At 47.8% G+C, this 15,112-nt stretch overlaps 1 protein-coding gene across 1 annotated transcript; it reads right to left on the bottom strand.

The window, feature by feature from the left end:
* Nucleotides 1-14,196: 14,196 nt before the first annotated feature.
* LOC119383056 (elongation of very long chain fatty acids protein AAEL008004) lies at nt 14,197-15,112 on the bottom strand. The gene has a single exon (XM_037651042.2). The coding sequence runs from the start codon at nt 15,041-15,043 to the stop codon at nt 14,198-14,200; it is 846 nt and encodes a 281-aa protein (XP_037506970.1). The 5' UTR covers nt 15,044-15,112; the 3' UTR covers nt 14,197.

Raw genomic sequence — 15,112 nt, 5'->3', positions numbered from 1 at the left:
GAGATGGAAACGTGCACGCTATTTATATGCGAGGTCGGCGCGCTACGTCCCGGGCCAGGCTTCGTCGCAGATTTACATGGAAGACGCGGCAGTGGTGCGACAAGAGAACGCCTCTAGGAGCGACATCGCTACACAGCAATGCAGTGCGGACTTTGCAATGGACAGACTTTCTTTCGTGCGTCTTGAACCTGACGACTTTCTGAAGCCCCGTACATGTTGGAAGCAACAAAATGACATGTCGCGTTCGTCCCCTCCCCCTCGGAGGATGTTGAAAATAAAGAAGTGGGGCATGGGCTTAGGAGGAGGTAAGCGTTCAGTTTTATTATAGGTAGCGGCCGTCCCGGGAACGCTGTTTTCGGGCTGAATCGGCATCGCGTCTTTCATGTTCTTTCCAGCGTTCGTCAGCCTCTATAGTGGGTTACAACCACGGTGTTACACCGTGGTTACAACCAACAACCTCAGAATAAATACAGGGCCCGTATTCTCAAAAGGCGACAATCGTAAAAGTATCGCCTTTGGTGCGCGCTGATTGGCTATTGAGCAAACCGGCAAAGTTAGAGCGCCATCTGGTAATTCCGCCGACGTCAATTTTGCGTCATGGTGCTCGACGGTGCTCTCGACATATTTGCAATAAACGAAGGCACCGTTAACCGTCGGTTCGTGGTGTAGTCTAGCATTTCAGTGACGTAGGCGGTAGCTTCTAGTTTCGATCCTCGGTGGATATACGCAGCATTTTTTACGCTGAAGCTTTCATCGAGCATTACCTTGGGGTGTTATCAGCACTCGTTCTTTGCCAGCGCGTGTTTTTTTTTTTCGTGGTTTGAACGTCCCAGGAACATGAACCGTGCGTTGCTCGCGTGGCTTATCGCGAGCCGGCAACATGTTGAGATCTTGAGACGATGTCGCTGCGGCGGCACGCTACAGCTAACTCTCCGAGTACGCCGTGTTAAACTCTCAACGAAAATACGTTTCACGCAAAGTTTCATTCTTTAAATATTATACTGTGCATTAAATAATCGAACAAAAAAACGTTGAAAGCACTTTCAACACGTCTTATATTTCAAGTAGCCACAGCCAAGCCGGCCAAGCCTGGCCACTGCGTAGAAGCAGCAGTGGCAGCAGCACACGCTCGAAAACGCCGCACTCGGGTTGCTCTGCGCTCGTACGGCGCGCTCACTCCTGTGTTGTGAGGCATTCGCACTACCAACGGCCAGTTGCAACAATGACGTCACAGGCAAGTGTTTTTTTTTTTTTTACTTATTGAACGCATCAAATTCTACGTCACCAAACGCGATACTATCGCCTTTTGCGATCGTTTGAGAATACGGGCCCAGGCTTCGCCCCCAGAAGTGCAGCGCGCCTGCCATTCATTTGCGCAAGAGTCGTGCTAGTGGTTTTCGTTGTAACCACAGGCACTTTTTCGCTGTTAACGCAAATTCTACGCATATTAGCAACTAAAAGTTTGTCGTCCCAGTTTGAATGAAATATTACGTTTCACTGAGCCTGTTTGCTGAAACTGCTAAAGGTAGTGCAGTTTTAGAATAAGGTACGCAAAGCTTTGCGTTAACGTTTGTCGCCACTGCGCATGCGTCATACTCTATCCTCTTGGGTACCCACGTTAGGTGGCGGAAATAGCTTATCGTACCCACCGAACGCTATCTCTACGTACTATATTCTAAAACTGCCCGTTTTAGAATAGTGTACGCAGATATAGCGCTTGTTTGGCACGATAAACTATTTCCGTCACTTAACGTGGGTACCCAAGAGGATAGAGTATATGACGCAACGCCGTTACGAATGCTACGTGCGTAATACTAAAAGTCGTATTGAGCTACAATAAAAGTGCCGGGAATCGAACCCGTGACCTGTTGCTCAGCGGACGAACGTCAAAGCCACCGACTAGGGTGGGTAAAAAGATCCACATACGGTGTCAGCAGGTATACGCGTATCAGCGACTGTGTGAATAGTAGTATCACAAGGTTGTGAGGAGTGGTAGAGAGAGAGAGATAGAGAAAGATACAGGAAAGACAGGGAGGTTAACCACAGGAAGCCTCCGGATTGCTACCATGTACTTGGGAAGGGGAAAGGGGTGCAAAAGAATGAAAGAGAAGAAGAAGGGTCTGTGACGACACTAGACGACAAAACAAACAAAACAATGTCATGACTACAGCACCGTCCAATTACCACACACCAACATTGTCTGCAAACAGTCACAGTTTGTCCTTCAGTCCGGTGAGGAGTGTTTGAGTAAAAAGACAAGAGCACAATGTGCTTAATGGGTAAACTTTGTCATAATATGCCTGAAATACCGGTTTATGTTTTTTTCAGTTAGTTCACTAATGCTAGCCTTCTAGTATTTTAATAAAACAATCCACGTTCAAAACTACCTCCACGATCAATTCCGAGATGTCATCTCTCGTTCCGTTTTCAAGAATCGTATGCCACACTATATTGCAAAATTTAGTGCCGCCGAGTCATGCCCAAGGTCTGGTTTAGTCCGCAGATGCGAAATTCGCAGGAAAGCGACGTTTTTGCTAGCCTCAATTTGTATTCACAGGGACACGTTTTGGCTAAACTGCACGTATTGGCCGCTCCTTCCTTTAGCGACAAAGGTTTATATGCGTATTTATTCGATATACATAATTTCATTGCTTCGCAGTGGGTCAGTTCTGCGACAAACGCGGAACTTCCTCGTCGGGAGACGCCGGACAGGCAAGGTCAGAAGACAAGGACATCTAGGAAAAGTATTGGCAAGCAGTAAAGCACGGCGATCGTCGAAAACATAAAACGGTAGCAACTTAGGTGTACTTCATCGGTCCCTCTGAGATAGCAAAAGGTGGCTGAGGAGGCGATTTGCGAACGGCACGGATAATTTGGGGTGATAATTATTACGAGCAGTGTTGAAGGCAAGATGCTGTTTGCAAACTAATGAAAAGGTAACTTCAAATAGAACATAAGAAGAATACCTGGCTTCAAAATCACCCCCTCCCCATCCCAGAAAAAAAAATTTGGCGGCATGTAACACTCTCTAACATTCGAAGGCGAACACCAGCTGCACACTTGGTAGTGCATTAGGTTGCACAATCAGGGACCATTCTCTCTGCAAGCCGTAACGAGCTGCAGTGTCAGAAAGACGCATTAAACTACCTTGACGCTCTCAGTCGACTGCATTGTTCCTCCCCATCCCAAGGCGCCTGTACACTCGCGTACATTTGCACGACCTCCGGGATCGGCGCATCCTTGGCGACGCCATGTGATGATGAAGTCATCGCGCGAACGTCGTCTGATGACAATATCATGTGTCGTCACGATGTCTCACAAATTTACGTGATCTGTGACGTCATTATGACGTCCCATAGTAACGTCATCAGTGACGAAGGTCACGTGGGTTTTTGTGCCACTTCATTCTCGTGCCGTATTTCGCTCACGGGACCCTTCAACGAGAAGCAAGGCTTTCGCCTTAATAACAAAGGGACATAAGAACGGACCTTAATAACAATGGGAAGTGTTTAAACACGTTTAAACAAACACACGCGTACACACATACATGCACGCATGCACTAATACACCCAATTTATTCAATATACGGTAAATCATTTCTTTATCCTGGAGTCTATTGCCTCCGTATACATAGCGGCCCTCGGCCCTTCATCACCCTGGTCCTCTCCTTGCATCCTCAGATTTTTAGTTGCTGACGAGTTACTCATAATAATGATGAATGTGTGTTGGCCCTATTATCTTTACCAAGTGAAATATGCGTGCATAAACGGTGCTAAGAAAATAAATCGCTGTATGCACTGCTTTTCTGCGCTGTTTGTCGTAAACGCGCCGTGGTGGCGCCGCAGTGGCTGTTGGTGTTGTCACATTTCTAAATTGTCGTCAGGCTGCCGCTGTGTTATACTTACGTCAGGCCAGTCACAGATGCTTTAGATGCCGCGACTGTAGCCTTGCCTAACGTTCCTGATACATTGAAGTATAGGCAACCGACGAAGCCTGAAAGACGTTGGAGGGCCGCAGCTATATGATTACCACTGCCTCATGGTTCATGTATATAGCGCGCCTGCAAAAGACACTAGGCTATATACCTAACTTTACTTCAATCAGAAACGGAAGGTGGTCCTGCATAGCTCGAGTCAAGGCTTTTGACACCGCTTATAGAGCGAAGGGGAATAATGACATGTCATGCTATACATGGCTTGCACACGACGTCACCATTGCTGCAGTCGTACTGCGGCGGCCATATTGGTGAACAGCCGTACAGAAAAGCCGTACACCAGCCGTATACGACTACACTTTTCTATACAGTACGACGCAGCTGACGGAGCCGCATAGCCCTGGTCACTTTCTTTTTCGCGAGCCGTTTCTTGTGCATCATGTCACCGGTTGGCACAAGGCAGACGTTAAATGCAGCGTAGCATTCAGAACTGATAAGGCAAGCGTGTTTTCGCTATGAGGAAAAGGTGCGGTTGTGCGACGGAGTGGATCCCTACACGCTTCGACCCGGAACGGACACGACTTCGAACATCTCCGCCCTCCCAGAAGTGTCGCACGGCGACATCGGTGAACTATTTAGTTTTCAGCACTAACCTTGTTACTCTGGGCGAAATAAAGGCGTACAAGTCAATGGAATCGCACAACTACTTTACCAGTGGCTGGGTAAAGAGCCTGTCTGCAAAGGAGCTGCGCGACGGTTAATTTGATCGTGCTTGCAGATGTAAGTTGAATGGTTCATCAAATTGACCCATTCGCCAGCCCCGAGTTATCAAATAGTGATGCACGAACGCTGCTATATTCAACAAATGCTGACATTTGCGATCAGTTCTCATGCGAGTGCAGCGAGGTGCTCACGCGGCAGCGCGTTTTCCTATCGCACGTCCCCTTAGCTGTCTGTTTTGTCATAAACATAGAGAAGTGTATGAACTATCGTGAGCAATATGAGCTCGAACACGCGAGCGCGTGTCTAATAGCCTCGAACCCTACATCGGCTGATTCGCAGCGGCCGGTGTCGGAAACGAAGTGAAAATATCGTTGCTGCAAAACGTCAGCTTATAGTGTGTCAGTGGCCGCTAGCGGTGATATGAATTCACATCAGGGCGCACAGCCACACTCATCAGGCTATGCAGCTGCTGAGATATCAATTGTGACGTAGCCTGCACTGATGCGCAGGCCATGCTTGGATTTTAACTATAGGTGGTGTTGACTGAGCATTTTGATGTCTCTTTTTTTTATTTTGTTTTTCGTGCAATTTCTTTTGGCGTTATCATTGCTAGCGGCCGATGACACGCAATCAGCTGCCATTTCGCAGCAACGCTAGCGAAGCGGGAGTGCCAACAGTCAGCAGAAGAGTACCCCTCCTCATAGGCGCGCGCAGGGGGGGGGGGGGGGGGCGAGAAGAGGGGCGCAAAGGCAGCCGCATACATTGACATAATAGGGAGGGGGGCGCTGCGACGAACCTTCGCCCCCCCTGAAGGGGAACCCTGCGCACGCTTATGCCCCTCCTTTCACCTCCGGTCTCGGCAGCGCCATCCACGTATCACGTTATCTCGGTTTTGAGGCTATTCGCCAAGCGGTCGCGTGTTCGAGCTCATATTGCTCACGATAGTACGTGCGTGTGAACGTAGTGCGTAGTCATTGCATGCGGACCGTCATCGTGAGCGAGCCGCATTCGGCTTCATCAACACACATCGGCTTGTGCTCCGCCGTTCGGCCTCCGCTTGCCGCTTTTCGTGACGCTGTTTTCCGCGCGTTCGTGTCGCGCAGCGCCTGCATGCTTGAAGCTGTAGCCGAGTCCTATAAATACGGCGTCTTATCTGGGTTCGTCTCGTCGAACAACGCGGACGGCTTTCCTACGAACACAAGAGCACGGTGTAAGAATATTCAGGTGTTGACACTGCGCTCGCATAAGCGGCCAGAAAATGTTCGGTCGTCGGTCCGTTGAGCGGTGCGCCATCTAATGGCTTGAGACGGAGAGCGCCCGCGAGTAGCCGAATCACGGTGGTGTTACGTCATCGCCGCCGTGCTCGCCGTGCCCTCTCCTGTTGCTCTCTCGATTTTGCCCCTCGACGCCGCTTGGCGGATGCACATTATCCAGCAAAATGGCACAGAAAAATTCACGTTATCAGCAGCATGCGCGTTGCTATGGAGACGACTGCCCCGCTTTTCGTAGCGCCCTCTGCAAGTCATCTGATAAGAACCCGAACATTATCTGGACGCGCGTGGATTGCGGTTTCCCATGCATTGGGGGAAGAGTGTCATCACCTGAGTATATTCTTACACCGTGCACAAGAGCATCCGCGTTAATTTCATATCTCCTCTCTTTTCGCTTGCCAGGGTTGCCACTGACTTTCGAGTAAATGTCGCCAAACGACGAGCACAAAAGTCGCCAAAAGTCGCCACTTTTTTACGAATTTCGCCAAAAAGGTCGCCATTCTAGATATGTGCGGCATATCCTAGTAATAAGAATTTCCACTGATGTATAGCCCCGTAGAATACAGTGCCATTAAAAGCCCTTAAAGTATATTGACATTTCTCAATGCCAGGCGCATCGCCCCTTCACCATGGGAGTGCTCGGTGCACCTGGTTCTCCGACTAGTCGCAAGATGTGCGCGTAGGCGCAAGTATGAAAGGATAAAAGGCTCATGATATCCTTCCATCCCTGTCCGCTCGTTTCCAAGGTAAAAGTGTGGTAAACCTTAGGCGAAAGCCGCGAAGGCGTTGTTTGTAGACAGCTTTACATCCCCTCATATGAAAAAAAAAGGATTAACAGGTTTATTGAAAGTAGTAAGACAGAATTCTTACAGGTATCGTTCATTAGTGAGTCTTATGCCTTTCAGTGTGAACTAATATGATACCGGACGCCACTGTCCCTTTCATATATAATCACTTATATCTACGCGCGTCAATCCAGTGCGTTATGATTGAACAGGTAGACATTGTAAAATGTTATATAGCAATTGTTTTCATTGCACACGTCCACCGAGAACAGTAGAAAATGCCTGAATAAATAATTTTTTATTGCACGAACACCCGCGTATCCGCCCATCTTCGCTATACGAGCTCGATTAGGGGATACTGCAGCGGTGAATAGGTCGCCAAGCTATTCAGAATAGTTGGAGCTTTGGCGGAACAAATGGCCGGAACACACTACCAACCCTTTATCTAGCCCCTTCAGAAGCGAAACTTTAGCGAAGCTCTGAAGCATCTAATGAATCTAGATGAATTGAGTTAGAAGCATCTAGATGAATTGAGGAGATACACACGAGTTACAGGACGGACATACAGAACGGCGCGTAATGTGCACCTCAAAACCCAGAAAAATACAGATAATAGTGCCGCTCATTCGTTGGGAAGGCACTGTGCTTAGGATGCATAACTCAGCGGAGACCTAAGCTGAAAATCGCCAAAAATTCGCCATGTCGCCATTCATAATTTTAGGTCGCCACGGGCCTCTCAAATTCGCCAATTTGGCGGAAAGTAGCCACCATTGGCAACCCTGTCGCTTGCCTATACTACGAAGTGTGCTCCACATACACACGAACGCTGGGGTTTTCTTCGTCGAAATTTGCACGCCTTATGTGCGCCAGCCAGGTCCTTCGACGGTTGGCGCTGAGCATTTTCGTGCGCTCGCAATAATAACCTTTGGTATTCGAAAGAAGCGCGTACTAGTGGGCTGCTTTTTTCTTCCGCAGCTGTCGCTACGATTATAGCAGCCTACAACTGCGCATATAACCATATAGTAGAGGAAGAAACTCGCCGGTGCGTTGAGGCAGCGCTGAACAAGATCTAACCGCTGTTCACCAATATGACCGACTCGCTCCGAGCTGTGACGTCAAGTCACGTAGGTGCAAGCCATGTATACATCAAAGGAGTTGTACTTGCAACCATTCCATCGTGCGAACTCAGGTTCTGTGAAACCTTATAGTCTAGACGTGAAACTCGTGAAGCCTAATAGGCGGAGTGCCTAACCATTGCCCTGTATCTTTTTGGACTGCGTGGCCTTCGCACATTTCTCTTTGGCGTTTTTGTTTTCGTTTTTCCAATAACTTTGGTCTTGTCTAGCAGAGGCGAGCATTTCCGCTATTCACAACGGGGAGTCAAGTTGCTGGTCGCCATTAGAAGCTGACGCGTGTACGTGCACGCTGTGTCAATATTTTCCGCTGTAAAACTCCGCATAACGCAATCATATGAACGCGCATCATCTATCGTCGTGCACTGCCTCAGTTAAGCGCAAAAGCGAGGTCCTGGACGAGGAAGACTGCGCGGATATACGGATACACGTGGCTACATCGCCTTCAGCGACAAGGTGTCTTCTTTCCACGAACGTGACCGACGTCAGAGCGGCACTACATTATGCGCGACAACCTTGGCAGCCGTCATCCGCACTTCCTCCAAAATGCGGCGGGATTCCCTCCGGCAAAATAATTGGGATAAACAACCGAAACGCGTGCCGCACACGCGAAGCGATCGCGAGCTACGCGAGCAATATTTTCCTCCTCGGCTTCTGCGCTGCCGGCGATCTCGACACCGTTACAAAAACACACGTCGAGAGGTCATTACGGAGGCCGGTGCCAACCTTTTTCCGACACATCGCGTTGATTCTGCGGTCGTGATGGGTAGTTTCGGCATCACATATGAGCACGTACGATCGGACACAGAGACTCGCTGAACAGCGGCATATATTCGCCTCGTACTAGCACATGCTCGGAACGTGGGAAATTGGACAAAGTTCTTTTCGCACGATACGCTGACATCGTACATTGTTTCTATGACAGCGCGACGGGGAAAATTCGAACAAATTTCCCGCGAGCCTGACGAGCCCCGCCGCAACGTGCTTCGACGATAGATACCCGTGCCGTATCATTCACAGCAATTATCGAGAGTGACGAAACTGGCTGTCGAAGTTAATTGAGGAAAAGGTGTCTCACTTTTTTTTAAAGATTACGCAGTTGCTACACGGTCGCAAAGTCTTTCGCGTGTGAAAATGAAGCGTTAAAGATGACGTTCCTCCTCGTCACTCTTGCTGCCTCTCTCTCTGCTATATTTTTTTTTTGTCGAGTATAGTTGGCCGCTTTAGTGCCCGCTTCGCAAACAACTATCGATTCGGCATCCAGTGTTCGATTTATGTCTATCATTTCAATAATGCATGCTGCTGGGCGATCCGGTCGTTAAGGGTGCTTGCGGATCGCAAGAACTCGTCCTACCCGTCCACGTTTCACAGCAAAGGGAATTCAGTCCAGGTTACGCCCACCTTATTCATGATCTCGCATCAACATTTAATAAACATCGTTAAGGAAGATGCTGCTCAAAACCAACATGAACGAAGTACGACGAGTTACGACGAGTTTTTGCTCATCATCTTCCTGCGTTCATCATCCTCCATCTTCCTCATCATCTTCATGTTTATTACATGATGCGAGATCATGATTGAGGTGGGTGTAACCGAGCCTGAATTCCCTTAGCTGTGTGGGAACTGCCGTTGTCTACGTGGCGGCCTTCGCGATCGCGGTGTCACCTCGACTAGTTCTGAAGGGCCAAGCAGACGAGGAACGCGCGTGTGCGTGTTGGCGTGTGCTATGGCCTGGGCATGGCTAGACGCTGTCGGGCACGGCTGCAATGGAACTGAGGCCTGATAACATTTGCTGAGAAAACTTCCTGATAAAATTTGCTTCCACCAAATAGTACAACATCGCCACCATAGCATAACAACAGACTGCTAAATGCATGAACTAAGTCGTCAACGGTAAGTATCGAAGCAGGGTTTGAGTACGGACTAGTTGGTATTCCGTTGTCAACTAGCGTACAGAGCAGACAAATACGAAAAGACAGAAAGAACGACAAGAGCGCGTATTGAGACCCTCTGAAGGACGTGCTGGAAGATAACTGCAAGGCGCATTGAACGGGTGCACTGTAAGTGTATAGCTTAATATTAGGAAACGAAAACCGTATACGTTCGAGCACGCGAAAGAGCCCAAAATCTGCATTGGCTTCGCTGGAGCCCAAGCGGAACCCAAAGGGCGCGTCCTTCATCTAAAACTCTCTATGGGCAAACGAAATGGGGATACCCCGTCACGTCCGGGTATACGCCGCAGCTTTGGTGCGCCAGAAGACAACGCAAGAACTGCGCACTTGTACGCGAGTGGCAACAGAATGACGAGTGACGTCACAGAGTGCAACCGAGTGAGGTTGTTTAGTGGTAGATCGTTGAAAATAAACTGCACAGTTCTTTCATCCATCCATCCTTTCCAGAATCTGACCAAAACAACAACAAAAATATCTTAACTCCTGCGAGCATAACAAGATATGCATGCGAGCGATTTGGTTAAAATCATACTGAGAAAATTGCAGTACAGATATTTTAAATCAGCATGAAACCAAGGTCGTGGGTGTCAACGTCACACAAAGCAACACAATCGCTATGGGAGACGGGCGTAAGAAGCATAGGAACAACTTCCGGCATCTGCATCCATCTAACAGAGGTCGTTACATCTATATATAGAGACAAAACTTTTCTGAGCTTTACCGCTGTAAGAGTACTTAACATAACACATTCATACCTACTGTACCGCGTTATAGTGAAGACGGCCCACTAAAAGAGCAACCGATTACGCAACGCAACAAGGCGGGCCATTGATTTGAAGCTTGCCGACTGTATATAGTTCACTGGAGGCAACAAATTAGACGGACGTCACGCACAAGCGCTGTAAATAAAATATATATATTAAATGCACAGGCGTAGCCAGACAGCAAGTTGCGGACGTCCAACGCGGAAATGAAATCTAGGTCACACCCCTAGTTATATGCGCACACAATATCACTTGTCCTGCATTACCTCTTCGTCCTTATGTACACGTGTGCCCCTTTGCACTGTTACAAAATGCAAGCATACCACATTGCATCCCAATCCTATAAATGACGCCGGCCTGTCCCCAAGTCGTCGATAAAATGCGCGATAAACATCAGTCACAGAGCGAGCAAGAATCGCAAACAGCGAAAGGGTCATCCTGACAGCTAGCCATCTATCAGCGTATGCAGGCTCTGTCGCACTGGCAGAATTACAGGACTTGTTATACCCACGCAAAATCAGTGTACATTAGGAATTAAAATATACCTCAAGAGAAGTTTAAGGGAATTGAACAAATAGTAAATAAAAATACAACCGAATTTTCATAACGACTTTTGTACGGGACTGCGACGCTTATGCATTGCAGGCGATGCAGTACAACTGCAACAATTTTAAGAACTAATACATCAGTCCTGCTCCTATAGGAGCTCTATGGGCGCAATCCAGAATAGGAGGAAATTGTAAAAGAAAAGACTTAATCCTGAGTTATCATTCATGCCAAGAGGAAGAGGGGAAACAAACATCTAGTACTTATGCGGGGTTTCACTTGCATAAATTATTTTTCTTTGGCTCTATACAACATTTCTTATCACTTAGGCGCATTACCGTTTTTTATATTTTTTTCTTGAAGTTTAACCATTAATAAGCATCTGGTATAGTCCAATCGCATGAGATTACAAATTCTTGCGGCATTTGTTGTCCGCCTTGCCACAACAGCGATTCGATTGAATTATGCAACAAGAATTGCGCGCCATGCATGATTTTCAACAATTGAATTAATAGACCACTCACGTATCATTAAATGCAATCACTAACACTCACAGGGCGCAATTCACAATATGAGTCAGATACGGCGCGCACCAAAGAAGTATAGCGCAAGATGAAACCATAAACCAACTGCAGCAATAAACACTCGCAGAATACACTTCGAAGGCGTATACAAAACAGAACCATGAGCAAATTAGGAGAGACACAAATATTTAATAAAATATTAAACCACTGAATATAAGAAGCTAGCACCAACAACTCAACAACATTGCACTCTCATATGAATCACTGTGTAGAAATACCATAGCACACATAGAAATACGCATAGCAGTGCCTGACAATAGCTGGAGGCACGATGTAGTTGCCCTGAAGTTATACCACACACTCATATGCACATGATGCCTAGCGGATATGTCGAGCGCAGCGTGTTGAAACGCCATGCTTATATATACTGTAGAAACTCATACCCTGCTGTATAGGCCCACAATACGGCGTTTCAATGTAGTACTTTAATATAACCAACGCGCGACATGACACTGTAACTATCCAATAACGCATTTTGACCACCGCGGTTAGCCTGCCCGCTATGAAACAAGTTGGTGTACGTCAACAGTCGGTTCGGTTTCGTATTGCTTGTGCATTTCATACGTACATTGTACCAAAAGGTTATTTACTGCACAGGTTCACAGAGGAAATTCGCGAGGAATTCGCGAATTCTTGCATGGAACCTGCGTGATCAGTTCTGTACGGGGAGGGGGGGGTCATCATCGCAGCGCTCCCCCTCCCTATTAAGCGTTCCCCCTCCCCCGCTTCTTAGGTGACTGGGAGGGGGGGGGGGCGACCGCCCCCCGTGCGCCCGCCTATAGTTCTACGTTTTCTTACACGTGCCATTGTACACGCAACACGGTCCGGGAGTAGTGTTAGCTCTAACGGACTGTTCGAGAAATACACATGACATCATCTGATAGTTTCAAAAACGCATTATTTTCTTTCTCACCAACATTACAGCGGAATCAACTAATAAAGCATGCATGCAAGTTGCGGAAATCATATTTTCTGGACAAAAGCTTCCCGATTCGATGATCTCGCAACGACCGATTATATAATCACGGATTTGTTGCGCCTACATTACATTCCACAGACGATGTTCCGTGCGCCATAACTGAGATCAGTGCAGTCACCGAGGGGCTTAACAAAGTCGGGTGCGTGACTTTAGAGCACGGCTTCCGTATGTTACATAGCAGACTGCATGCCGGTGAGGGACTTGCGTTCCGCTTCGTTTCTAAATATAGCGTACAGGCGCTGCCACGATGACCTACATGAAACTATCGGAAATGTATTTTGGCTGCGTGCACCGAATCACCGCGAACTATGGCGACCACAAGAATAAGCGTCGCCAATGGCGCTTTGCCAGTGCCTCCAGCATTCGGGAAGAAACGAAGTATAACGTCTGTGCTGTCTCTAAAGCTCTTAGAAAATGAGATGCGGCACGCGACTAGCAAATTCATGCTCTCTCGACATGTCTACTGGAGGTTATATTAAAAAAATACAGGCAATTAAGTGATACGGCAGGTAGTGCGCGGGAGGGTATGTGGTAATTGTGCACAAGTTTGGGCTATTGTTTTGAAGAATAGTTTGATCGTATTAAACGCCCTTCGGCTAAAACAATGTGAAACTTCCGTACCAACGGGACCGCGAGAAATAAAACAAAAGTTGTGCATGGCGTCCACACTCAGTTGTAACTGAATCTTGAACGCTCGCTCAAGTAGTGGTGATAAAGATACTGGCCAAGGAAATAATGATGCTTCAAATTGGCTTACTTTTATTGAAGCATATATGCACTAAATGAAAAGGAACTATTATGTATTAAAGGTGTACCTCAACAATCAGGTGAACGAGTGCCTATTGTTATCACATTCACTACGCGATAGGATGGCAGGGACAGCTTTTTACCGAAGACCTTCACAACGTTGCTTTACAGTTCTAATTGTCATATTCTTTATATAAGAAGAGTGCGCTAAGCAATACATAAAGACATAAAAAGGCTAACGCGAAAGCGTTCACACACCATTCGCTTTCCCGTGACATTGATACTTGCAATCAGAGTGTTTTAGTAAAATATGAAGAGGAACTTGAGTATACGCCAGGGTGATCTGAGAGCATTTGTCCACTCGGGCGTCTTTCCCGTTCCGCTTATTACTTTCCATTCAAATTTAGTTGGCTTAACTGTACTGGTGTACATGAAGTCAAGGTTCACATGAGTGCAGGCTTTTTCCAACGCACGAACGCCCATGACAATGATTAAAAGAATGGCCAGATACGAAGCAGAACGCCAAAACCAATCTTCAGAACGCAGCAGGGCCTCCTGTACCATCGGAGCGTCAACTGGAGCTTTAAGGATTACGATGAGGAAACAAAGTGCTGAGCCCGATTATACAGTAAACAAAGCTGATTTGCACGCTTTGCTCTGTGCGACTGCATACAATCCGCAGTTGCCCATTCATATTCCTCATTACCTGCGCTAAACAAAGTAACCACCAAAGCAAATTTTCAACGTCGAAAAGTAAACAAAATAAGGGCTGAGAGCAGTTACTGATCTTTGCTTTTGATCTCGTCGCGAGGCTGATGCCCCCTCCTTCGATTACAGTAACTCTTAATGTAGAAGTTCATGAACATTGTGAAGAAGAAGACGCCCTGCGGCAACGTGATGAATATGTGCGCCAGGGGGTAGCCGCATTTCACGAACAGCGGTATGGTCATGTGGAAGAACATGATTACAAACTGAGCCAGCTGGAACTGGGTGAGGTAGCGCTTCCACCACAGGTACTTCTGCACCGAAGGTCCCAACAGAGACAAGAAGTAGTAGGAGTACATGACCACGTGCACGAAGCTGTTGAAGATGATGCCGAAAGCAGAGTGGCCATCGGCTCCGTAGGCAAGGCCGTACCAGCCGTTGAAGACGACCAAGATGTGGTGGACGACGTGCAGGAACGATATGTGCGAGTCTTTCTTGCGCAGAACGAAGAATATCGTGTCCAGGAAGTCGGCGATCCTCACCATCACGTACCACCACACGTGAGACAGCATGCTCATCGTCAGCGGGTCCCGTGCCTGAAAGTCAATGCCCTGGCAGAAGAGGCTGTACCTGCCTGTCCAGTAGGTCCTCGCGAAGAAAGCACCGACGAAGTAGCAGTTGAGGAGCACCATAGCAGCGTTGTAGAGCACGATCAGGGGCTTGATGTTGTCGTACGGTTTGCGGCCCTTCATGAACCGAGGTCCGCCGATCTTGACGATGTAGACATAAGCGACAATTAGAAAAACGATGAACTGCTTGCTGCCCACTAGAGCCCAGTCGGCGGTACGCGGGTCTCGCCTGAAGAAATCTTCCGCCGACCCTGTGCCCGTGCTGTTCTCCATGGCACCTCCTGTGGACATGGTCTGCCGGAAGGTTGCGAAGTGGACTACGCGCTGCCCAGTGTGTATCTGAGCTGCGCGTTTCTGACA

Source organism: Rhipicephalus sanguineus, chromosome 2, assembly GCF_013339695.2.
Source record: "Rhipicephalus sanguineus isolate Rsan-2018 chromosome 2, BIME_Rsan_1.4, whole genome shotgun sequence".
In the NCBI taxonomy this organism is placed as follows: Eukaryota; Metazoa; Arthropoda; class Arachnida; order Ixodida; family Ixodidae; genus Rhipicephalus; species Rhipicephalus sanguineus.
This window is presented reverse-complemented; position numbering and strand designations above follow the sequence as displayed.

Excerpts from the sequence above, each read along its gene's own strand:
- LOC119383056 (XM_037651042.2), bottom strand. The coding sequence starts at position 15,043 with ATGTCCACAGGAGGTGCCATGGAGAACAGCACGGGCACAGGGTCGGCG.